Source organism: Chionomys nivalis, chromosome 5 (assembly GCF_950005125.1).
Source record: "Chionomys nivalis chromosome 5, mChiNiv1.1, whole genome shotgun sequence".
Taxonomy (NCBI): domain Eukaryota; kingdom Metazoa; phylum Chordata; class Mammalia; order Rodentia; family Cricetidae; genus Chionomys; species Chionomys nivalis.
In genome coordinates, this window is record NC_080090.1 from 28,551,331 (window position 1) to 28,578,493 (window position 27,163).

Sequence of the window (27,163 nt, forward strand, 5' to 3'; positions counted from 1 at the left end):
CTAACTTCTAACATCCGTGGACAAGTGACGTTTGCAGCTGCGGCTTCTGGCTGCTGTGAACCACAGTTAAGTGTATCTTAAGACTTTCGTGTCCCTTTCTTGCATACAGAAACAGCTGCTATGCTTTTCCCTTACCTTTAAAAGGAGGGTGCAGTTAACTTGTAGTAAACGGTGCTGATAATGTTTAAAAGTGTTCCCCCCTCCCAATGTTAACAAAAAGGTGGTGCCCCTGGAAGATGGTGGGGCTTGGGAGAGGTCCTTGTGTCACTGAAGGCATTCCCTTGAAGGGGATTATGAAGCCCTGGCTGAACAGTTTGCTCCTCCACAGACTCTCCACCACTGCCACCCACTATGCCCATCAGAGGCCCAGAACAACAGCTCCACCCAATCTTGGACTGAAACCTCTCAAACCATGACTTGAAGCAAACCTTTGCTCTCTGTAGTTACCTGTGTCAGGTATGTGTTATGGTGACAGAAGGTAGATAACACAGGTAGAAATTAGAAAGAGCATCAAATCAATTTCTAGGAAAAATAAGTTCCTGGTTAAGAATAAAAATCCTAAATAAACCGAATTCCTAATCATTCCATTAGGGCTTATTATTCTTTTCCTCCACCATGACCTTCCTGTTCTATTAGCACTCTCTCTGCTCGGTGCCCCCTTCATAGGCACCAGAAAGTCAAGAGCCTACTCAAACCTTAAAGGCGCTGCCACTTCCCAGCTGGGCAGCCCTGCAGTCTCTCCACATCCGCATTTCTAGTGCTGGCCTCAGGTGACTGGTTGATGACATTCATAGCGTTCTGCTGGTGGCACGCGGGTCACTATAACCACAACAGACGGCTACTGGTGATGGCAGCACTAAACTGGGAGCAGCGACGGGAGTCTGGGCTGCTTCCCAAACTTTATTTCCTCTGGGTTCACTATTTTTCAATAATTTGTTTGTTTGCCCATTTTGGTTCCTTTGACACGTGTAACCAAGGCTGACCTCGAACTTACTACATAACCAAGGACAAATTTAACCCTTGATCTTCCTTCCTCCACCTCCCAAGTGCTGGCACTATCAGCATTTTCCACCATGCCTGACGAGCACCACTTTTAGGACAAACCTAAAAAAGCCTACAGATTCAGTTACTACCACTCTGTCTATCATCTCGGTCTTAGAGGAGAAGACTTCACCCCCCACTTCCTCCAGCTGTGTCACTTCCAGTCAGGAGAATTAAAACGTCAGTGTGACATCTTCAAGAATGTCAAAGGGGATAGCAATTCTCAAAGCCAAGCTTCCAGATGTAGAAGACCTGGATCCCCGTGTCGCTACAAAGAAAAGATCTGACATGGAGAGTCACTTGACTTGCTTCATACCTTAGGGAATAAGAAATAAACGTCGGAGGCCAGGTATGGTGGTGTACACCTTGAATCCCAGAACTCAGGAGGCAGAGGCAGGTGGATGTCTGAGTTCAAAGCCAGTCTGGTCTACAAAGTGAGTTCTAGGCCAGCCAAGGATACATAGCAAGATGCTGGAAAGGAAGGGAGGGAGGGAGGGAGGGAGGGAGGGAGGGAGGGAGGGAGGGAGGGAGGGAGGGAGGGAGGGAGGGAGGGAGGGAGGAAAAATACTTTGTGTTAAGTCACTGAGATTTGAGGTCTATTGTCACCCCAGAAGAACATATCCTATCCTGAGCAAGAGGGATGCATATATCTCTAAAAAGGATCCTGATATACTTCTAAAAGGGAATAAAAGGAGCCTCTACCAAAAAATAAAAGTAAATTTACTTCATTATATTCATTTTACTTTGTCTCATCCACATATTTTGTAAATATCAAAGAAGACACATATCTCGCTGACACTGTAGCATAATGTAATTTACAAATAAATATGGATTGGTGCTCAGCCATAAACTCAATGACAGAAGCAGAGGCTAAAAGTCATTTTAGAGCTGACAGACCAGAGACTACCCTTCAAGTTTTCTGCCACTGATTTCACCATTGCTGAACTGCTTTAAGTACTTAAAAATGAAAAAGCTACAGAGAGGAGAAAAGCAATGTGGAGCAGGGGGGAAATGCACATTACAGTAACATGTTCACAGTGCGATCAGGAGCCAGCAAATCAGAACACAGCAGAGACAGTGGTGGGGAAAAGAAGGTAGCTTCCGTCCCAGGGGAAACGATCACATTCTCCAGCATCTGAAGAGCAGCGCCAGCTCCGCCAGATAACGAGATCAGGTGACTTCTCACAGCACACAGAAAGCCACAAAGATCAGATCCTTGTACAAGTCAGAAAGGCATCCACAGCTGCTTAGCTTAAAGTGCTAGCGTCAGAGAATCAGGGGGGAGGGTCAGCAGATGAGCCCCCGCCAAAAGGCAGAAAGCAACACCAGGCCGATGGCAAGACCAGCTGTCAGCCGTAGTTCACCCGGTTGGGATTATCCCAGACTTCTAACAGAGTAAAATGCCACCAGGGAGTTCATGGGCCCAAGGGCACAACACCCTTTCTCCCCCTTAGCTCTCTCTCTACAGTAAGAAACTGAGATTTAGGCATAGGTGCATCTGATTCCAAAGCACTTGTGAAAACAATACTGTGTAAACAGGGCTCATATGATACAGAAACGGACGCTGACCGGGCAGAAAGGGAAATGATGTCGGGGAAGCTAACCGTGAGAAGAAGAGGAAGAACGCGGCAAGGGAAACCTCAGCTCTGCTCAGGGCGACCACGGATGGAGCACATAGCTCGGATGTGGAAGGAAGTGGTACAAGATGAGACTGGCCTGGGTCTTCCAGAAGGTGCCATGGGCTCAGTCAAGGAGGCACAATGCCTTCTGGAGATGATGAGCTTTGAGAAGGGAACAGGGGCTGGAAGCAGGGGAATAGGCACTGGGTGGCGGCGGCGCACGCCTTTAATCCCAGTACTTAGGAGGCAGAGGCAGGCAGATCTCCATGTGTTTGAGGCCAGCCTGATCTACAAAGCAAGTTCCAGGACAGATTCCAAAGCTACAGAGAAACCCTGACTCAAAAAAACAAATAAAAAAAGAGGGGAGGAATAAAATTCATGAAGAATCTGGGAAACTAATTTCACTAATTAAACTATAAGATAGAAGATGAATCAAAGACTAAGAAGGCACCTTGAGCATAGTCGATAAATACTGAATGGATAAAGGCTGAAGACCAAGCTAAGGAAAGTTTCCCTTACATGGTAAGGGAAACCCATTCTTCCCAATTCTGTTTCATGTTGTTGGGTTGGCTACTTAGAGAATGCTGCTCCTTCTAAGAAACAATGCTGGTTCAACAGCAAAAAGATAAACAATAAACCATCACCAATCAGTGTGACCTTTTAGTGTAAAATGTTTGGTCATGCAGAGGCTATCATTTTCCTCTTCTATGCTGAGGGGGGACATCTGAACTGCTGTTCCAACTGCTGAAAAAGAGAACAAAATTAACCACGTACAAAAGTTGACAATGAGGAGCAATCCTCCCCCATTCTGCAACTATGTGGGAGGGTTACTGGAATAAGCAGATCAATCAATACACTATAGTACTTCCTGGGTTCTGCTGTAGCATCCAAACATATTAAGCTGTAACCTTCTTGATGGTGCCCAACTTCCTTGATGCATACAGTAAGCCTGGAGCCATCTGCAAAGCCTGGGAACACTGACAGTCAGAACCTACCTGGTTTTCTTCGTGAGAAACCCTCATCTGCTCCTTGAGGACAGACATCCGAGCTGCCTCCTCTTTTCTCAGCACTCTCTCTTTCTTGAGCTCGGGACTCCAGAAAGTCTTGATGCTGTTCATGGACGATCCCAGTTTGCTGTCCTTAATGTCAAGCTCCTTCCGTAGGAGGTCATTCTCTCTCTGCAATTCTTTGAGCTGAGCTTGAAGATCCAACATGGTGCTGTCTCTTACCTGCCTCAACATGGAGGGCACCTGGTGGTGGTGGTGATGGGATGAGCCGCTCAGCCCCCCGTGTTGATCCGTATAGGAAAGAATGTCCGTGTGGGAAAGTCCAGCGGACGCAATATTGGGACTACTCCCCATGGCTGTGACCCGGCCTCCATACACAGCTCGATTCGTGGCCCTGCCCAGAGTCATCGTACCCTTTGGGTAAGTTGTGGACGCCACCCCTTCATGGTCACTCAAGTACATGGGTCCAGATGTGGCATAGGCTGCATTAAGGGACTGGATATTCTCCATGGACAGAGTCTTGCCTGTCCCTCCCCCTCCCCCACTGCTTGTTCTTCGGTGGCCCAACCGAGGAGACCTTGGCAAACGAGGTGATCTGGAAGGGCTACCTTCCAGATTAGTGATGGTTCTTGCACTTCCATACATTTTTCTTCTGCGATGTGGTGCTATTCAAGAGAAGAGATGCTAGGCAACCTTAGAGTTTAAACCAATTCCTCCACAGGCCAGAATTCTCACCACATTCTGTATAGTCTGTGCTGGGAAATGGCTCCACTCAGAGATCTGCAAAACAGAGAAAGGATAATTAAAAACAAACTTCTTCAGAACTCTAACTACAGTTGCATCATGTCTTAAAATATATTGATAGTAGTAGAATACTCTCCTAGAAATTACAAGGTCCTGGGTTCAAGTCTCAGCATTGAAAATAAAATCTATATAGATAGACATAATGATGATAGATAGATAGATAGATAGATAGATAGATAGATAGATAGATAATGATGATGATGATGATGATAGATATGATAGATAGATAGATAGATAGATAGATAGATAGATAGATAATAGATAGATAGATAGATGATAGATAGATGATAGATAGATAGATAGATAGATAGATAGATAGATAGATAGATGAGAATGATAAGTGAGTGACAAAAATGATTGATGGATGATAGATGATGAAAAGAGTAAAGTGCTCCCCATATATCTACTTTACAAAGAAAAATAATCCCAAAACATTTCATACTACATGTAAACTTTTAAAACAAATTTTCCCACCCTGACTTCAAAGTCAAAAGTGATCCAAACAAAAAGGAAATTCTTTTTTCCATAGGAAAATGACATTCTCCCTCTTGATTTATGCTAAGTATAGTTTGGAAATCCAAAAAGTTCACCATTTAGACTTTAGCAGTAAAATAACTCATCTTTAGGGCACGGCCCTCAAATACACATAGCTTAGAATAATGATGGTGAGAAGTGCTGCTCCCTTGGGTGTCTAATATCTGACCTATGTGTTGTCCTTTGTCTTCCTGTGCTCTTCAGGGATCACAGAGCTCCCTTCTACTGCACCCAGCACCCAGCACCGTCCTACCATGCACCTGCCGCTGACATGGGATTTGGAGCTCACTCCGTCTCAGAGCTAGAATCAAGAGGTATTTCAACCAGCAGAACACCTGCACATGTGGTCAGAGTCTCAGAGCTGTTACCAGGGAAACAGCAGTCCTTCCTGACTCTTCCCATCATACATCTTCCAGACTGGCCATCTGAGAGTTCTTTTCCATATTAGCTGACCTTAATCTTCATATGAACCTCCTCCCACATAAATAAAAATGGCACAGGAGAAGAATGCCAGGGGATTAAAGCTGAAGTTCCTGGTCCCCTAACTCCTAAAAAACAGGAAGAGAGGCTCCCTATGGTGGTGAGCCAAGTATATCAGGGCAGTTTTCATGTAGCTGGGGCCACAGGGCTGCAATTATCACTTCAATGGTGGGCCTCAAAAGGCCTTAATGGGGGCCTCGCGGCCTCCTGCTTTCAGGAAATATTCAGTGCGTTTTGCTTTCCTTCATTTGGCGATAGGAGGACAGAGTCTAAAGAGGGGCAAACTCCACTCTAAAACAGAGGAGATGGTGACCTTAGGCAAACTTTAAAAACTGTCACCATTTTTACTCTTCAGTAGCTAAAATGTAGATATATACCATCTAACTCATTACTTCATAGACCAGATGCTACCTATAAAATACCTAGTTGCTACCTAACATAAAAGTCAATAAACAGCTTTTATAAAAATAAAGAAATAAATAGTTTCTGTTTAGTGTCTCAATGAGACTAAAACATTAAAAACAACACATAGAGGCACTGTTTATTTCCATATACCTATCATTTATCTCTCCTCTCATATCTAGACACCCTTTCTAGTAACGCAATCTCTATTTTCCCTAAAGGAGCACTTTCTAAACCCATACTCCCAGTTCATAAGGACTCAAGGCTGCCTCCCATGACTCCATCCTGGAAGGCATCAGAGGTGAAAATATAATCCAAGTCTGTCTAATGATTATACTCCATTCCAAACATGGTAAGCAGTTCAAAGAATGTTGCATGACTCCCACTGGTCCAAAAAGACTCCATATCGTGACTTCAGGCAGAACAGATAGTATGAAGGATATCACCTTCCTTTAGAACTAGTTGTTTACAAGATGGAACTCTGGAAGTAATGGCTGAATGCTCAGCCCCAAATTGGGAATCTACATTATGCCCTTAAGGCTCTGGAAAGATTACAGAAGAGGCAGAAAGAATGGACCGATCAGAAGACAACAGTGGTGGCACAGAACACTGACTCCCAGGTACTCCTGTGACTGAGATCACCTGCCCAGATCTGCACAAGACTGGCCAGGGGCCCATGTGGTCCCATCCCTCACTGAAGGTCTATAGGCAGTTTACAGTTAATGAGGAAAAGATTTTTCTCAGTGATGTAGCCTTAAGTAACCCTTAGTAAACTCAATGGCTCATTAGCAAAGAAGACACGGGGATGGCAAGATCACTCAGTGGCTAAGTGGGTAAACTTGCAAACTTGATGACCTGAATTTTATCTCCAGGGTCCATAATAGAGGGAGAGAACCAACTCTCAAGAGAGTTGTTCTCTGAGCTCTACAGGTGTGCCACACTCACATACACACATATACACTCTCCTACACACATACACACTCACCTACTCACATGTAAACTTACATACACACATACACACTCACCTACACACATATACACTCACGTACACACATACACATATATAAACTCACATACACATATATACACTCATCTACACACATACACACACACTCACCTACACACATACACACTCACCTACATACATACACACTCACATAAACACATATACACTTCATATACACTTACTGACACACATATACACTCTCCTACATACATACACACTCACATACACACATATAAACTCACATACACACTCATCTACACTGACACAAAATAATAAACAGTAATTTGAGGGCACATGATAGCAGAAGGGAGGCTCGCTGGGCAAAGAGGAAGGTCACCAGGAGAAGAAGATGGACAAGAAAGGGTAACAAGGGGTGAACACAATCAAGATACATCAAATACATGTATGAAAATGTCAAAATAAAACTCACTGTATGTTGTTGGGGAATATATTTTCAGGCAGAGAATATAAACAGAAGGAGAACTCTGGGAAAGAATGAGGAGCAGTAAGAGAACAGGGAGAGGAGGACGTTAGGGGCCAGCCATCCAGCTATCTAGCCAATCACAGAGTAAGAAGGAAAGAATGGTATATAGACATAGAGAAAGATAAAAACCCAGAGGCAAATGGTAGTCGGGATAACTTAAGAAACGCTGGCAAGAAACAAGCCAAGCGAAGACTGGGTATTCATAACTACGAATAAGCCTCTGTATGTGATTTATTTGGGAGTTAAGTAACAGGTCCCCCTAAAAACATAAGAGTAAAACATCCCACAATAGTATATAATACATAAATGCTAATTTAAAAAGAGGAAAAATAAATAAAAGGCAGGCCTCTGAGAACTATTGATTGCAAGGGGCCTCTGTGGGAGGGAAGCTAAAGCCAAGGGAAACAGAGCTGCACTTGGGAGTATGTAAAGCCAGACAAGGAGACGACACGTGATATTCTGGATCTAGTCACCACTGAAGCTCAGTCTCCAGACAGACAGCATTAGCAGCCCCAAGCCTTAGCCTTGTCTCCCTTCCTTCTTCCCTCCTGTTTTCAGGTATTTCTTTACTTGTATGTGTGTGCATGTGCATGTGTGTGCAGATCAGAGGCTAGCTTCTGGGAGTCGGTTCTCTCCTTGGAAATACACAAAAAGCATTCTATAGCTAAGGTTTTGGTATGAGCAATCTCTTCAGTAAAAAGGAGTACCAATACACCAATAATAAGAATTCAGTTATATAAATGATAAATAAGACAGACAAGAGAGTGGACCAGCATGACAGCGTGAACATCAAATGAGACAGAAAGATGTTCCTGACACACTGGTAGTGGGTAAGAGCAGAGTACAAAGGTGTGTGTGTGTGTGTGTGTGCGTGCGTTTGCACATGTGTGCACACGCGCGCACATGCTCCTCACACTTCTGGAAAGCACAGATATGTGCACATACTAGCAGGGAGACTACAATGACACACACAGACTGACACCAAAGCTCAAATCCCAAGCACCCACACAAGACTCCAGGAAGACCTGAATTCAAATCCCAAGAACCCACATAAGATTCCAGGAAGACCTGGATTCAAATCCCAAGCACCCACATAAAACTCCAGAAAGTCCTGAGTTCAGATCCCAAGCACCCACAAAAGAGTCCAGGCATGCTGCAAGGGTCTGTAATCCCAGGTGAACAGGAACACGAGGATCACTGCGGCCAGCTGGCCACAAACCTAGCTGCAGATTCAGCAGGAGACTCAGTCTCAAGGAAATAAGGTGGAGAGTGACAGAGCAGGACACCTGACATGCTCCTCCATGCATGTACTGGTACATGGACCCACACACATGCACATCTTACACCACACACGCCATAGTCACACACAGTAATAATGACTGTGCTTCCTTATTTAAAAAGCAAAAACATTCTGACATTGGCTCCCGGTTTCTCTGGGCTCTCTTGATCCAGGGTTAGTACCAGATTTAATGCCATTATCAGGAACAGAAACCTTCCTTTTTCCTATGCTCTCCACCGGTAAACAATAGACAAAGTCATCCCTATCATGAAGTGTTGGCTAAAAAAAACGCATGAAACTGGACAGACTGGGATGTTGATTCCATCTCACTCTTTACCAATTTTACCACTGTATTTTCATCTGTTATCTACTCTGTGTCACTTATTGTTATTTTTTTTCTTCAAACACAGTCTAATCCATATAGGCATGTATATCGTCCCCTGACTACTGAGAACTCAAGAACAATGGCAATGGGTTTTTGATCCTACTGCATGTACTGGCTTTGTGGGAGCCTAGGCAGTGTGGATGCTCACCTTACTAGACCGGAATGGAGGTGGGTGGTCCTGGGACTTCCCACAGGGCAGGGAACCCTGATTGCTCTTAGGGCTGACGATGGAGGGGGACTTGATTGGGGGAGGGGGAGGGAAATGGGAGGTGGTGGCGGGGAGGAGGCAGAAATCTTTAACAAATAAATAAATTAATTTAAAAAAAAAGAAAAGAAATAAAAAATAAAACCATTACATTATATCCCTATCTTATTCTTAATGTCTGTATTTTTTCTGTTTCTCTAGCCAACAATGTGATGAATTTTTGTCTCTTAATATTTCAAAGGTGTATAGCTTCTTATTTGGCTGATGCGTTATATTTTATTGCTTTAACCTGTATCTCTCTATTCTTAATAGCAACTTCTACTGCCATTCGGCTTACTTTTGCCTTTTTACTCTAAATGTTCACTTGTCTTCAATCATATTTTCAAATAAGTAGGCCCATGGCTGCATATTCCAGGGTTGTACTATACACATCTCTTACTGCCAATTGTGAACAACAAGAACTGTTCAGCTGGGGCCAGCAAGCCAGCTCAGGTGAAGACGCTCGCTGGAAACCTGCGTGTTTTCTGGCCAACATGCATGCTGGAAGGCCTGAGTCCAGTACCTGAAGCCCATGTAAAGGCTGACAGAGAGAAATGTCTCTTCCAAGTCATCTCTGACTTGCGCACTGTGCCGTGGCACACACATATACAAACACAATTAAAATAGTAAATACTTTCTTTATAAATTGATGTCCCACTGATCATCCAGGATAGACAAAATCTTTAGAGCTAAGTTCTTAAAGAATCAGAACCTGAGACTATAACATAACTGTCTTTTAGACAGGGTTCACTACGTAACCCTGGCTGGCCGAGAGCTATTCAGGCTGGACTGGCCGTAAACTCACAGAAATGCCTGCCTCTGGCTCCTGAGCACAGGAATTAAAGGTGTGTGCCACAAGACTCAAGTCTTTTTTCTAATTTTAAAATGTGTCATGAACCTAAATGCTTACTTGTTAAAATAACTAATAGGTTATTATAGAAAATACATGTGTTGCTGGGCGGTGGTGGCACACGCCTTTAATCCCAGCACTCGGGAGGCAGAGGCAGGCGGATCTCTGTGAGTTCGAGGCCAGCCTGGTCTACAAGAGCTAGTTCCAGGACAGGAACCAAAAAGCTATGGAGAAACCCTGTCTCGAAAATCAAAAAAAAAAAAAAAAAAGAAAGAAAAGAAAGAAAGAAAGAAAGAAAGAAAGAAAGAAAGAAAGAAAGAAAGAAAATACATGTGTTAAAGAATTAAACAAAAGTATTCAGTCTCACCAACAATGTCTTTTCACAAAATGATGCTTTCTTATTGGGTGTATACATGTGTGTACGGATGTAATTTTGGATGAATCAGGATTAAATTCTACATAAAGTCCCAGACCACACTCTCCTTTTCCTCAATAGTTCATTCCGAACACCGTCTCCTTTTTAGACATGATTATTAATGGCTATTTTATAAAAATCCAAAAGATGGCCACCAAAAATCCCTTCCCTTTCTGTAGGTGAACATTTCTCTTTCCTGCCAAGGAGAATTCTATTTCCTTCCTTCTTGAATGTGGAGTGGACTCACGACTGGCTTAAACCAACAAATGCAAAAGATGCGACATTGTTCTCATGCTGAACTTTACCCTGAGAAGCCTAAAAGTTTCTCTTTGTCTCTTAAAATTCATCTGATGTGACATAAAGGAGTTGTATTCGCTAATCCTGACCATCAATCTGTCTAAAGGCTTAAATTAGTGGCATACGCCTCTGGGTGTCATTTCCAGAGAGAAGCACCTCTGACCTACTGAATGCTTTACCCACTGATGAGTTTAAACTCAAATGAAGTCTTCAGAGGTAACCAACTGTGAAAGGCAGAGGCTTGATGGAGGAAGCCAGTTGTAAGGGTATGTCCTTCAAGGGCTATGTCTCACCCTACCCCTTTCTTCTGTCTCCTGGCACCAAGACATAAGCTTATCATCTTGTCCTCCCCCAAATCATGAGCCAAATAAAGAATTCCTCCCCTAAAGGTGTTTTCTCAAATAGTTTGGTCAGATATTTAGGTCACAACTAGCGCAAAAGTCCAAGCTGTACTATTGGAAACAGAATGTCACAGAAAATCTTTGGAGATGAGACTCTACACAGAAACACAGTTGATATGAAGATGCAAACATCCCAGCCAGCAGCCAGCACTCAGACAGGCCAGCGAGATGAGCCACCTTGAACTGCCATGCAGTGTCATGGGCATGAGTGACTCTCTAACACTAGGAGCAGGAGCAGGACCATCAGGCAAGCTGCAGGGCTGTGGAAAATAACAAGCTATTGTTCAAAGCCTCCGAACTTTGGAACCAGTCACTTAAAGCTTTATTGAATGGTTATTTAGTCATCTATTTAACTAATCATATGACTCGGGTTATTTGTTGAATGAAAATGTAATAATGTTGTGATGGAAAACATTTCACAATATTTTGATTGAAAAAGTCCTAGCTGACTAATATTTTGATTGATGAAGCACTGGTTACTACCCGAGGATCACATTCTAGAAGAAATACAAGATAAAAATGGAACATTTTATACTCCCATCTTTTCCTTGGCTAGTTCCCTTCACAGCCTATACTCTTTACTCTCAGCGTTCCTTGAAGCTGCCATCTCTCCTGAGGCTACCAAAAGTCCCCGAATCAACGACGACTTCAACACCGTATATCCAGGAAATACACATTCAGAGGAATAGTGCCCCTCTCCAGCGGTTTCCATCCAGGACTTCATGAGCAGTTTAGTAAATGTCTGAATTAATGTAGCTGATGGGAATTTGATTTTATATCGAGACGTCTCAGCAATGTTGGAAATACAAGGGGATAAACCCAAACATAAATGCATGATATAATTTTCCCAAGATGATTTGGCAAGTGAACCCTTTTCCCTTTAATATACTTGAAAATTTCCCCTAAAACATTCTAATTTCCTCATACAAGAAATGCTTTTAGGCAACAGGTTCATTTGATGTTGAATGCCAGGGTGAAAGGGGCCAAGATATGACAGAGCTTCTGTCTTCAGGAAACCTGCTCCTAGAATGGATTTTCTTAAGCAATTCTCTTGAGCTCATATCCAACATGTTTGAAGGGATGGTGGTTACAAGAACTAGGTACTACAAAGTTGATCTCTAACAAGGAAAAGTAAATGATAAAAGAACTGTCTAGAACCACGCAGTTGGCCACACCTGTAATCACAACACGAAGCAGAAGCGTCAGCCATCTGAGGCCCAGCCTCAGCTATGTAGAAGGTTGGGGACCAGTCTGGGCTACATATGATACTCTCTAAAACAAAAATAGAAACACTACTAGATATGGTCAAAGTATGAATATCTCATAATGAAACCCATTATTTTGTAGAGTAAATAAAAGTTAACATAAAAAAACAAATTTGAAAACTGGCTGGAGTTTTGACCTCAAAAAACTCCAAGAAAAAGTATAATTCCCTATTTATTTTCAAGCCTTAATAGTGAAGCTGGAATGTCAGAAAGAACACGTTATCCATCAGCAGTCCATGCGGAGCAGCTGAGAAAAACACTGATATTTGTGCCACCAAGATCACACTAGACAAGAGATGCTCACTCCAAGTGATTCCACAGAAACTACCAAGTCCCAGGCAATGCAGAAGCCATCGAAACGGTAACAACAATTTCTTCATCACTGCAGATCTGCTTCTACCTCTTAAAATGTTTCTATGAAATAAATGACAATACACATAGCAATTGCTCCCTTTTCTCACGCATTTGCAAGGATAGTTCCAGCTTTTGAAGATTTCCAGGTGGATATAGCTAGAGTACTGACTCTGGATAAAGATTGTGAACACATCTAATGTGAAGTTCCTGTGTGAGCTCTTTGGTACCCCTTATCTGCTGTGTTCACACAGTTTCCAGATATTTCAGGAACTGAACTCCACAAAGACATGAGGAAAGTTCCTGGGAGGAAACTGCACCTTACTTTGAACTTTCTAAAGGAATAATTATCTGATTAGAAAGGCAATGACTGTGGGAAAGGATGGTGTGCTGTGGGACCACGGTCTAACTGTGATATATCTTGGGCGATCTCCAGGACCCTTAACAGCCATTTCTTGTCCACCTCTATGTCTGATCTAACATCCTTGTGCAGATCAGGTAAAACTTCTTGGTATGTCATTACACACATGCATTTCCCCGCTTTGCTGCTCTAACATGCCTACATCATGTCCCTAGCAATGTGTCTGAAAAGTGTGCCACTTTATGGCTTTCTTTGTTCTGTTACTCGAAAAACTTTATAGAGCTCTTATCATTGTGGGGATGTGGAATCTGTGCAATCTGAGTCTGTGTTCCCAGGCCATGGTCAATGACACTGAGTCTGTAATCAACTCTCTCTTATCCCTAAACACTGGGGGATATGAATATTTGTGTGTGCGTGTGTGTGCATGTTTATGCGTATGCAGTGCTCATGTGGAGATCAGGGGACAAACTCGGGTGTCATGAGCAAAACCTTCCTTTAATTTTGTATCATATCCCCTCCTGCCTCCGCCTCCTCCTTCTTCTCCCTCTTCCTCTTCCTCATCTCTGACTCTTTTGCCTGCTTGTGGGAACCTTTTCTTCCTATTGCGCTGCTTGTAGCCTTGATGTGATGATATGTGTCTGGTCTTATTGTAACTTGTTGTTCCATGTTTGGTTGATGTCCCTGCTCTTTTCTGAGGAGAAATGGAGAAGGATCTGGGGGAGAAGAGAGGTGGGGAGCGGAGAGACCGAGGGGAGGGGAAACTACAATTAGGATGTAATATATGAAAAGAATTTTTTTTTAAAAAAAAGGACACTTGTATGTTTGGGCATCTCTTGGGTATATTCCCAATAGTGGTATTGCTGGGTCGAGAGGTAGGTTGAACCCGACTTTCCTGAGAAACCGCCACACTGCTTTCCAAAGTGGTTGCACAAGTTTGCATTCCCACCAGCAATGGATGAGTGTGCCCCTTTCTCCACAACCTCTCCAGCAGAGGCTATCATTGGTGTTTTTGATTTTAGCCATTCTGACCGGTGTAAGATGGTATCTTAATGTTGTCTTGATTTGCATTTCCCTGATTGCTAAGGAAGTTGAGCACGATCTTAACTCAACTATGTTCATAGCAGCATTGTTCGTAATAGCCAGAACCTGGAAACAACCTAGATGCCCTTCAATGGAAGAATGGATGAAGAAAGTATGGAATATATACATATTAGAGTACTACTCAGCAGTAAAAAACAATGACTTCTTGAATTTTGCATACAAATGGACGGAAATTGAAAACACTATCCTGAGTGAGGTAAGCCAGACCCAAAAAGAGGAACATGGGATGTACTCACTCATATTTGGTTTCTAGCCATAAATAAAGGACATTGAGACTATAATTCGTGATTCTAGAGAAGCTAAATAAGAAGGTGAACCCAAAGAAAAACATATAAGCATCCCCCTGAATATTAACCTTCATCAGGCGATGAAAGAAGACAGAGACAGAGACCAACATTGGAGCACTGGACTGAAGTCTCATGATCCAAAGGAGGAGCAGAAGGAGAGTGAGCACGAGCAAGGAACTCAGGACTGCGAGGGGTGCACCCACACACTGAGGCAATGGGGATGTTCTATCGGGAACTCACCAAGGCCAGCTGGCCGGGGACTGAAAAAGCATGGGACAAAACCGGTCTCGCTGAACATAATGGACAATGAGGACTACTGAGAACTGAAGAACAATGGCAATGGGTTCTTGATCCTATTGCACGTAATGGCTTTGTGGGAGCCCAGGTAGTTTGGATGCTCACCTTAATAGACCTGGATGGAGGTGGGTGGTCCTTGGACCTCCCACAGGGCAGAGAAACCTGCTTGCTCTTTGGGTTGAGGAGGAAGGAAGATTTGATTGGGGGAGGGGGAGGGAATGGGAGGTGGTGGCGGGGAAGAGGCAGAAATCTTTAATAATTAAATAAATTAATTAATAAAAATAAATAAAAAAGAGAACAGAGTAAAAAAAAAAAAAAAAAAGGACACTTTAAAAAAATTCAGACCCTCACGCTTACAGCATGGCTATCATCACAGCCCACACCTCTACTTCTGAAAATTAATTTTAATTAGCAACCTAAGCCAAACACATTACCTAGAAATAAACTTCTTCTGCCAGATTTATAGATCAGGCACATTTTCCTAGGACCAGACCACCCCTAAGGCTACTATACACAGAATTAGGTCAACCTTGTTCAAGAGGTGCAGGTTGAGATAATGAACTAAGCTAGAGGCAGGTTCCCCAGCTGCCACATCCCCTACACCACCTCGTGATTCCTACCTGTTCTACTGAGTCACTCACACCCTCCGCCCTCTGCCCAGCTGTTCTTAAGCTCCCGGTGTATTTTAAGATGCTTGCTCTGACACTTAGGCTTTTCTGAGTTGTTGCCTCCTCGCTTCTCATCTACCCTGGTGGGTTTTTTTTTCTTTTCTTTTCTTTTTTCTTTTTTAATTCTCTAAAATGAATTTTTGAGAACAATTAAAAAGATGAATTTTATTCAGCAATCAATAATGCAATAATGTCTCCTTCCTGTTACCAACTTCGAGAAGACCCCTTTAAGCTTTCCTACCCACCTGAAATGTGCCATTAGAAAATAAGATCTTATTATTTTAAATACTTTTACAGAACCAAGATAGGAGTCCATCGGTGGAGTTTCTTTTTGAAATTTCTCTTTAGAATACCTGCTTATGTATATTCGTAATATACAACACTAAGAAGGATAAATTATTCATAACCTCAAACTGCAAAGAAACAAATGTTGCTGACATAAGAGAAACTGTGACACCACAGGGTTCAGCTGCACAGCGCCCTCCACTTTACAAGCACCTCAAGAATAAATCTCAAGTCCAGGGTAAGTTCTTAGAAGTCAATGAAATAACAGATGGTTTTATGAAACTATGAGGATGTTGTCTCTAATTGCATATGGATTCATAAATAAAATATGCACTCATCCACTTGCCCTCTTAAAAAGGTTTAAGGACTCTCCAACTAGAGGCTCAGGGAGCATGGTTGGAAGAGCCTTAAGTCTTGTCTCCCTCAAGTGTCTTCCACTATCACAGTCTGGAATGCTCTATTTTAAGACAAAAGCACTTCCTGCTATCTGTTCTAAATTAGGTTAAGTTTATTTCCACAGATTTCAGCTTCAGTCCATCACCTGAACCCTGCTGACAGACCGTGTGAGCTGAGATCATCAGTATCTCCTAAGACTTAAAAACTGAAAATATCTCTTTTTTTTCTGACCAGCCTCTCCAACTTTTTAAATCTCTGGGTCACAGATGACATTTAATTCCAAAATAAAATCGTTGTACAGGGAGACATGGTATCGAACAGTCTCAAGCAAGAAGGACTGACCATCAGGATAAGGCTGCTGCAGATGTGTGGGACATGCCTAATACAGGGCTGCTGCAGACTGCAGATGTGTGGGACATGGCTAATACAGGGCTGCTGCAGACTGCAGATGTGTGGAACATGGCTAATACAGGGATGATTAGAATTTGCTTCTAGTTGCCAACACAGAAAGATATAGATAATTAACTTTAAAATTTGAAGGAGGAAAGGAAGGAAGGAAGGAAGGAAGGAAGGAAGGAAGGAAGGAAGGAAGGAAGGAAGGAAGGAAGGAAAATCTGAAAGTCTGACATTGTGATGCTCTCTTTCCTCCAAGACGATGCCAGACTAGAGCCAACCAGCACCCTCAGGAGAAGGCATCCACCTCTGCTTTCCCTATCCCTCCACTCCCTATGGCCTTATATTCTGCCCGACTCCCTCTTTCCATGCTTGGTCTATAGGCAGTAAGATGCTGGATCACTACCACATAAAGACCTTAAAAGAGAATCCATTCTCCTTCATTGCCTGCTTCAAGTCCATTCCACCTACTTTCCTAAAACCTCCCTCGAATCCATCTCCCCATTCACACATCCTGCCACCACCCTCGGCAGGCCTCTTGTTTAAGCTAGCCCATACCCTTCTGAACCACCTCCCATTCTGACACCCTCTGCTCTATTTCCAAAACATCAGCCAAACTGTGTTAGGTTACAATTATAATCACAAAAATATCTCCACCACCCACTTAGAACATTTCCAAGCTTCCCAGTGCTGCATAGATAAAACCAAAAAGCCTGCAGGTGACTCGCTCCTTCACCATCTCTGAACAGGTCTTCTTCCTGTTGCTCAAACCCATCAAGTCCCTTCCTGTCCCTCTGCATCACACATAGTGTTCCTTTCATTTAGATCCTATCACCTGATAGCTTACCTTCATCAAAGTCAATCCCTTTGAATCACATCCCCAGGCCCTATGAATGTGAGATTTGTGGTCATACCCCCTTCACTTTGCAATCTAAGTCCATGAGGGGAGGTAAAGAAATAGATGGACATGGGTAAGGGGTACCCCAGTGAATAGACCTGGAATGTCTAGCTAAGGTAGCAGATAGAGTCCAGCACTGAAAGCTTAATTTGGACATGTGACATAGGGGATGAGAATTTGGGTGGGAGTTTAGTCTCTTTTAATATAGTTAGTTGGTCTTATTTGTTTTTATAGACCTAAAGAACAACACATACACTAAAGGGAAATCTTTCTTCTTTTGGGGACATCTCACTACGTAGCCAAGAATGACCTGGAATTTGCTCAGGCTGGCACCAAATTCCCAAGTGTGGGGATTACTGCAGGCTTCTATAAAGGTAAATATTAATTGCACAGATTGATTTCGTTCTCAGGTCTGTCACCTCTGCCACTATCAGGACTTAGAACATGGTCCACGGCACATCCAATAGTCCACACGTATCTGCAAATCACTCCCAGTCCTTGAAATCTCATACTATATTCTCATCTCTTGGGGTCTCTCTTCTGTTCTAAATCCCCATTGTGTATCCCAGGTTTTAACATTCAATCTAACATCAGAAGACTCCAGAGGGGCATTCAGGCCTGAGGACCACATCTATGCATTCCAAATGTATACATTGAGCCGAAAAAACTGGCAAATAAAGCACCCTGCCTGCCTACTTCGACAAACGTAAAGATCAGAAAGACAGTGCTTTAATTCCGAATTAGAATGCTTACTCCTCCAAGTTCTAAATAAAACCCAGTGGCAAAAGGAGGTCCTGCCCACCCCTAAAACCCTCTGCCCTCACAGGTAGCTCAAATATACTCCAGGGGCCTCACAGCTATGAATTCTGCTAACTAGCACACTAGGCTATTTCTAGCTATATCCAAGGTAGAGAGGCTTGTTCTATAAAAGACCAAATTATGCTGGAGTTCAGGTCTTGTGGGTCATTCGGTCTCTGTCACAAGTGCCTGCTGCCTTTCAGCACAAAAGCAACAGCAGATGACTCATAACCAATGGGCAAGGCTGCATTCCAATAAAACCTGATTTTTAAAAACTATGGCAGTAGTCGGATTTGACCCAGGGGCCGCAGCCTGCTGATATCTTGTCTATTACCTTGTAAATATGTGTCCCTTGGTAACCCGAGGTGCAGGGATGGTCATAATGGTAGCAGGATTTGGAGGCAAATCAGGGATGTCTATACAGGCAGGTCACGGGCCTGTAGGTACAAGAATGAACTCTGGAATGCCAGGCTCTGCAGACACCTGCACTCGCCCACATGAAATCCTCCCCCATGGGGAAGACACAGTCACAGAAAGTCCAGAGTGGCCCCAGTGGCTCTTACTACACATGTCTAAGGACACAGGAGCCATGCAAGACATTCTTTGAATGTCTGAAAGAATAAAACTGGTACTTAAGTATCACGACCTTTCATGGTAACACTGAAATCACTTTAGGGGACATTATGTGACAATTCTAAGATGCTAGCCAGCAGGGGAAAGATGCAGTGTTTTCAAAAAAGAGGTCTCAAATCAGACCTCAAAACCAGGTCTGACTGGATCCACACACATATCCATCTCACTTCCTGACATGCCCTCAAGCAGGTACTTCCCTGGCCTTCTTTTTCTTCAACCTCAAAGCTGGGGGTGACATCAGTACTTCTCAGAGGAATTTGATGGGGACATTAACGACACAATGAAATGACGTAAGAAATATACTCAGTTAAATGCCCAACACAGAGATAGCACCCAATAAAAGCTAACCTGGGTGACATTAATAAGCCTAAGGCCACTAAAAACCCCCAAAATATCTTGGAATTCTCTCAACTCATTAAGTTTAGCCCTGTCTGACTAGCTTGGGTCAAACTCAGCTTGCTATTTAAAAATGCTTCAAATACTGCTTAATTTTTTGTTCTCAAGTGATGGGTTCTCTTTTCTTTCTCCTATACATAGAAGAAGCAATACTTTTTATAGTTTTATTTAAAAGTTTTTATACATTGTATTTTGATCTTATTTCTCCCTTCCCCAAACTCCCCCAAGAACCTACCCACCTATCATACCTTCTCTCTCTTCTTCTCCTGCCTCTATCTAAGAACACACACACACACAAAAAAAAAAATCAAAACAAATAAGCAAAAAATCAATAAGATAAAAAACAAATGCAAAACAAAATCAACAAGCCCACAGAAAACATGGTGTTCATTTTGTGTTGGCCTGTCCTGGGTGTGTGTGCTATACCCAGTGAGACTCCACTGAGGAAACCGATTCTCCCTGGGCCAGGGTGCATTAGTTGCAAACAGTTTCTTGGTTAGTGGTCCATTATTTTTTAAAACAAGAAAAGTCTGAAGCTACAATATTACATGTCTCTAGATATTAAGAAATCTCAATAATCAACTAATCTTTAAATGTTACAAAAAATATGAATTAGGGGTAAAAAAAATTCCAACTTGGTATAGCTGAAATTGCCAAACTCTCTAGGAAACTGAACCATGCCTGTGCACACCTTACTACTCCCCTTCAGCTTTCTCATACCCGTTTCATAATTACTGCTTTCCATGTGCAGATTTAGCATGATTACATGTTCAGCTGCCTTGGATCATATTTTAGAGCCAAGCACTTGAGCAATAAGGTTGACTACATTCCATACCACAAGGTAAATGTTCCATACACCCAAGTTCTAGTTCTGCCATCTTCCTGTCAGCCATTTCCACTGTTTAAACCCAAACTCTACCAAGTGATTCCAAAGGATTAAATTTAAAATGTAAAATACCTAATAATTTTTTAAAGAAATATGTTCTTAAAGTATTTAGCTAAATCTACAAGTTAAAAGCATAACAAAAAAAACACAACAGTATTTAAATAGCTTCTTTCTAGAAAAGAATATATACATGATCCCATACACAAGAAAAATCTTAGCATCAAGAACTCAGCCAATAACGGGAGGTGGAGAAGACTGTAAATGTGCAAATTCAGAGAAGAGCCTTCATCTGTGTTCTTAGTGTGCACACATCTACCTAGTCCATCTACAGAGAGCACAGCATTCATCCGTGTTCTTACTGTGCACACATCTACCTAGTCCATCTACAGAGCACAGCATTCATCTGTGTTCTTACTGTGCACACATCTACCTAGTCCATCTACAGAGCACAGCATTCATCTGTGTTTTCAGTGTGCACACATCTACCTAGTCCATCTACAGAGCACAGCATTCATCTGTGTTTTCAGTGTGCACACATCTACCTAGTCCATCTACAGAGCACAGCATTCATCTGTGTGCTCAGTGTACACATCTACCTAGTCCATCTACAGAGCACAGCCTTCATCTGTGTGCTCAGTGCACACATCTACCTAGTCCATCTACAGAGCACAGCATTCATCTGTGTGCTCAATGCACACATCTACCTAGTCCATCTACAGAGCACAGCATTCATCTGTGTTTTCAGTGTGCACACATCTACCTAGTCCATCTACAGAGCACAGCATTCATCTGTGTTTTCAGTGTGCACATCTACCTAGTCCATCTACAAAGCACAGCATTCATCTGTGTTTTCAGTGTGCACACATCTACCTAGTCCATCTACAGAGCACAGCATTCATCTGTGTTCTCAGTGCACACATCTACCTAGTCCATCTACAGAGCACAGCCTTCATCTGTGTTCTTAGTGTGCACACATCTACCTAGTCCATCTACAGAGCACAGCATTCATCCGTGTTCTTAGTGTGCACACATCTACCTAGTCCATCTACAGAGCACAGCATTCGTCTGTGTTCTCAGTACACACATCTACCTAGTCCATCTACAGAGAGCACAGCATTCATCCGTGTTCTTACTGTGCACACATCTACCTAGTCTATCTACAGGGAGAACAGTCTCTCAGTGACATGGCTAAAGTCATGAAGGAATTGTGCCTGAACCTTTAAAGAAAATCCAGAGCACAATGCTGAATTGGATTCAGAAACCCCTTGAAAAACTGAATTTATAATGAATGAGATTTCATATGTTCAGTCATCAAGCAACAGAAGGAGATCTCTTGCTTATGAATTCTATCTAATAGGAAAAAATGAAAAGGGACACTAAGAGATATGTATGGAATCTACTCACTGAATATTTCCTTCCTTCTTTTTTCCTTTTTTTTTTTTATTTTGGTTCTTTTGTTTGTTTTTGTTTTTTTGAGACAGCGTTTCTCTGTGTATCTCTGGTTGTCCTGAAACTCACTCTGTAGACCAGGGTTGCCTCGAACTCACAGAGATCCACCTGTTTCTGCCTCCCTGAGTGCTGGGACTAAAGGTGCATGCCATTACTGCCTGGTCTGAATATTTTTAAAGAACAAAAATCTGGAATGGAGCTTCTAACATGCCAGAGTCCCTCCATGAGAAACGAGGCCACATTCCCTTTATCTGGATTGACATTAACAACTCTAATTGTTATACAAGGTGGTCAGATATTTAAACCCTAGAATCAGAGGAAGGGCTCTTGAGAGTGATAGAGTTGTACTCGAAGGGCACTCAACGAAAGAAAGTGCTGTAACAGATGGAGAAAAATCAAGGTTTTCTACTAGGCAGAGTCAGGTATAGGGGACAGATCCATAATCATATGGGTTAAGGAATTTGCAAAGTTCGTGCAACTTCAAGGGTTGTCTTCATTTCAGCAGTCTGAAGACAAACAATGTGAGAATGGCCTTGATCACCACCACAGACACACCCACTGAGTTTGAGGATCTCCCTGTAGCCAAAGTCAATGAGAAAGGAAAGAAGACGAACTTGGGAATCTAAAGAATGTGTTCCCACTAAGTAAAAGGTAAGGGATGCTCCTCAGTCTGAGTCAAAGTGACACAGAAGTTCGAATTGTGAGAGAATTGAGTCATCACCCAGTGCACAGCGGGGTAGACCAGCTGACTGCCAAAGAACCCGCCTACAATAATTAGCATCATATTCCAGTTACAAGCAGCAATTTAGTTAATGCAGTTAAGTTAATGATGCTAATTTGAATTATTAATATGAAGAGTGCTCAATCTCTAAATGATTTGGATTTTATGAAAGTATAAGACTTTTAAAAATGACCTCACCAACCTTACATTTATGTAATTAAAGTATTACTATAATAATAATAATTTAAGTCAATCCTAGGATTCTAGGAGAAATTTTATTCCAAAGAGTGCCCACCCGAGTTTGAGAAATCTTAGTTAAGAGATTTGGCATACATTAGAGGTGAATCCATAACCTCATACTTATTATCTGTTTAACTTTGAGCAAGTTAAGAAGCTTCCCCAAGTTTCACGTGGTAGAATGGTCTCAGCTGCAATGACAATGACTTTACAAAGTTAAGGAATGATTAGATCCAAGAACGTAGTACTTAATGAAGGCCTTCCAAGGCTCACAGAGTATGATCATGATCATCGATCTTAACCAACAGACATATTGGGATCTTATCTTCAACCTTTTAGTATAATATTTCTCCTTGTGAGTAAAGTAGAATTAAAAAATAGTAAAAACCTTGCAAGAAAGGGTCTTCAAAGACCCTTCAAAACTTCAAAAAAGTTTTCAAAAGCGTATATGTGAAAGTAAAATTTCAGCCGCTGCGGCATTTGTCCAGAATACTCACCATCACTATGGTGTCCCTCTGACAGGAAGAGAGCCTTTTCTCCTCCACTGGCGCTTGACTTGGCCATGTGACTCGTTTTAGCCAATGGCAAGTGAGTAGGTGAGACACACACACTATATCTAAACACTCTTAGGAGCTACCCCACTACAGGTAAATCACTGTGTTTTCTACTCGTTGTGAGGCTAACTATCCAAGAATAGGCCTCCAGACAAGTCCTAGAGAGAAGCAACCAGAAACAGAAACACAGCCCAGCCAGCAGAGCAAAGAAAAACAGTGTTGAAAGACAACACACACCAGTTAGGTAACATCTGGGTTAAAATTTGGGGCAGCACTCTCTCACGTTCCCTCGTCCTCATCATATCACCAAGCATGGTAACATCATCATTCAGAACAGAATACTTCACGCTAGGTCTCTAGACAGATACAAATTGTCTGTAAATTATCTTTTCAGACACCAATGAATATACCCAGCCATTTTAGCTGTCTCCATGTGTGTTTTCTTTATTAGCGTATCCCAAAAAAAAAGACATATTCCTGATGCTTTGACATAAAGTAAAGGCAACTGCTTAAAATGTTCACGGGGACGGGTACATCTCAGCATGCTATGATAGAGCTATAAAAACAGCGAGAAGGTGAATATCAGCTAGAAAAACAGAACTCAGGATGATCGGTACATGTACAAATATAGGTCTAAAGCCCAGATCCATACTGCAGCCAGTTGTGCCTGTCCCAGACAATGCTGTCACCATCGAAAGGCCAGAGAAGGTGGCTCCAGGCATGTGCTGTGACCCATCTTACAACAATTTCCAATTGCACTAAGCCACCAATTGCACTTGAGCCTTTCACAGGATAGATAATTCAGAACACACAGCTCGTGGAAAGCAGGAACCTTGTCTCTTTCATCTTCCTAACCCCTGTAGTGTTGTAATTAAAACTACCTCAGTGTAGAATAGTTGAAGCATGGTCTTTGAGGCCAAGAGTACAAGATCCAAATCCCAGCTCCTCCATTTACTGGGTCAGGAGCTTGTGAGCAGAGGCTACAATCTCTTCTCTGCAATGAATGTTTTAGTGGCCCCAAGAGACTCCCCACTGCCACCAGCAGCATCCCTGCCTGAGGGCTTTTTTTGAACCTCGGGAAGCAATCTTCCCCTGCAGGAGACAGAGTCAAAGCGTCAGGAAATTAAATATCCTCAAAAACATCCAACACCAAAGCTTAGAGCAGAATTATTTATATTAGCCAAAAGGTGGAAACAATACCAAACAGGTAAATCAATGTGGCATATGCACACAATGGAATGTTAATCCGCCTTTGAACTCTGCAGGCACCACAAGGCAGATGCAAGAAGCACTAGAACACACTGGAATTTCACACACAACTCAATCCTTTGCGCAACAGGAATCAGTCCCACAAAAGTTAGAGAAATTCCCCAGATAGCAAACAAAATGTCCAGGACAAACAGATCACCAACACACCTTCTGACTTGGGGAATTAGGAGGCTGCAGGTTGACTGTGCCCTTCTCTCTCTACTCTGACTTGCCATCTTAGCAACAATAAAGATATATTTCGTCTTTTTCTAGCTCCTAGAACCATGCCATTCCATCCAGGTATAGCCTTTGCCAAGTACCACCTGTTTGCCAGAATACATGGAGAATGATGTTACCTGAACATTCACCTATACCAACTGGCAAGCCTAAACAAGAGATTAACACTCAGGCCTACTTTCTTAAATAAGACTGACAAGGGTTGTATAAACATTTTAGTGGTAGAGGTTAGGATTAGTATATGCAAGGTTTTTGGTTCAATCCCTACCATAAATAAATAAATACAAAAACAAGCAAACCAAGTAATGAAGAGTCTAATGTCTAAAGACAACCTCATCTGTCTCAGGCTGGTCTCAAACTCAATGTATAGCTGAGGATAACCTTGAACTTTTAATCCTCCTGCATTCCCTCCTGAATGCCAGGATAACAGGCATTCACAACCATACCTGGTTTATGCTCACGATCAAATGCACAACCTTACACATGTTAACAAGCACTGAGCTACAGCCCCGTCTCATAGAACATCCATTTCTGAGTACGTATTTTTCTGAAAACTCAGACAAATGCTGATTAAACTTACATGTTTAAAAGAAAGGAGACTATTTATATTTTCTCTTTAACATAACTCTCAACACTTTTTTTCCTGCCATTTCATACACAGTAAGACTTTTAACCTTTTCTTATCCCATACAACCAGGTATAGTTGACCAAGTCAAGTCTGAAGCATTTGACTAACCACATTCATACCAGGCTTATCTAATGGCTCCTGTCTTTGCTCAGTTACATTATGAAGTTCGCTTTGCTGCCTATATTTTTCCATTTACCCCTATAAGATAGTGACAGCATTCAAGAAATATTCTAGTGATTGTACAAAGACTGCGAAGGACTCTCCTGAAATACAAGCGTTTTCAGGATACAAAGACGTGGCACAATAGTTCGAAACATCAGCTCCTAAAAGGAGGCTCGGAAGTCCAGGACAACATGTGAAAGGCGTGGTATCGGTGCTGCCTTTCCAAAGTTTCAAGTCACAGGCAGCCAGGATACATGGTACATGCAGCCACGCTCTCTAGTGCCAAGGGGAAGCATTTCAAAGGATAACTTAGCCGTTTCCACTCACGAACTCTGTCACACCACTCTCCAAGGCTATACGCTATAAGTTACTCCCACATTTCCCTATTATTATTATTATTATTGGTTTTTTGAGATGGGGTTTCTCTGTGTAGCTTTGTTGCCTGCCCTGGAGCTAGCTCTTGTAATCCAGGCTGACCTCGAACTCACAGAGATCCTCCTGCCTCTGCCTCCCGAGTGCTGTTATGAAAGGTGTGCGCCACCACTGCCCGGCTTATTATTTATTATTTGATTCTGTCCACTTACTGTCAACACTGACCTTTGTGTTTTTAAAGTAAGATCCACATTCCATTCTCTACTCAAATCTCACTGAAAAGATTTTGGTCCTTGATGGCATTTGGAGAGGTTCTCAAAATCTCCAAGTGGTGTGGGGTTCCACTGCAGGTCTCTGGTGAGAGCACCCACACCTGAAAAACTGGTCTTTGAACATTAGCAAGGAAACGAAGTATGTTTAGTAAATGAAGTCCCAGGAGGCATTAAGGTCATATCCTACACTCCCATAGTTCTCCAGGCCATCCCGCAATCTTCTCTACCTGTTTCCAGCTCCTTGACCCAAGCCAAGCCCCAAATCATCCCACAAATTCAAGATCCAGGGTTCCATTCCTAGTACAGGAACAAACATTTAGCATCTCCACGTCCACCCTTGACCTGAGATCCTTGAGAGTGATGCTCCAGTTCTCATTTCCTTAGGGCTCATGGCGTCCTTGCGCCCAATCAACCTCTCAAACATCCCTTACCAGACCACACGCGCATCCGAAAACACCTATGTCCACCTCACAAGCCGCAAATCTTCCATCTTCTCATCTCTGGACCTACGCCCATACTGCTTATCCGCTATCTGTACCACCAAAATCCACGCTCTCTACTGCAGCCGTCCCATGTGCTGTCCACGACACCTTGAGTGTCACCATCTTCAGGAGCCCTTCCTTCATCCTTCTCCAAGAACCTCTGAAGTCCTATGTGGCAGGCTAGCTGCTTCCCAGAAGAGCACCTGCTTCCGATGCCCACTTCCCCCTCGACAGTCTCCACACTCAAGTCCCAAGTCACCTGCTCTAGTCACAGTCCTCCTCGTGCCCAGAGGAAACCTGTCAGGCAAGTCATAGACACACAGTGACTATATACTATACGGCTTAGTTCCTTGTTAATAAGGTCTATCGTAAAAGCACATATGCTATTTTTGCTCCTGACGTTCATATTGTAAACAAATGAGAGTTATTGAGTCAAAAGTCTGCACACATGAACACATGTGTACTTATTAGTGTGTGTTTATCTTACACGATACCTTTGAAAAAAGTTGGCCTAAGTAATGAGAGACAAAGATCCCAA

The 27,163-nt window shown here is 42.6% G+C and overlaps 1 protein-coding gene across 9 annotated transcripts in view; it reads right to left on the reverse strand.

The window, feature by feature from the left end:
- The window catches only part of Erc2 (ELKS/RAB6-interacting/CAST family member 2), an 893,871-nt gene that overhangs the window by 852,417 nt on the left and 14,291 nt on the right, over positions 1-27,163 (reverse strand). For all 9 annotated transcript variants that reach the window (XR_009057130.1, XR_009057128.1, XR_009057129.1 and 6 more), the window contains exon 2: positions 3,656-4,447. Coding sequence is in view for 6 of the 9 variants with exons in the window: in XM_057769470.1 (XP_057625453.1) it covers positions 3,656-4,312 (657 nt within the window). In the remaining 3 variants the exon portion in view is untranslated. The remainder of the gene's footprint in view (positions 1-3,655; positions 4,448-27,163) is intronic.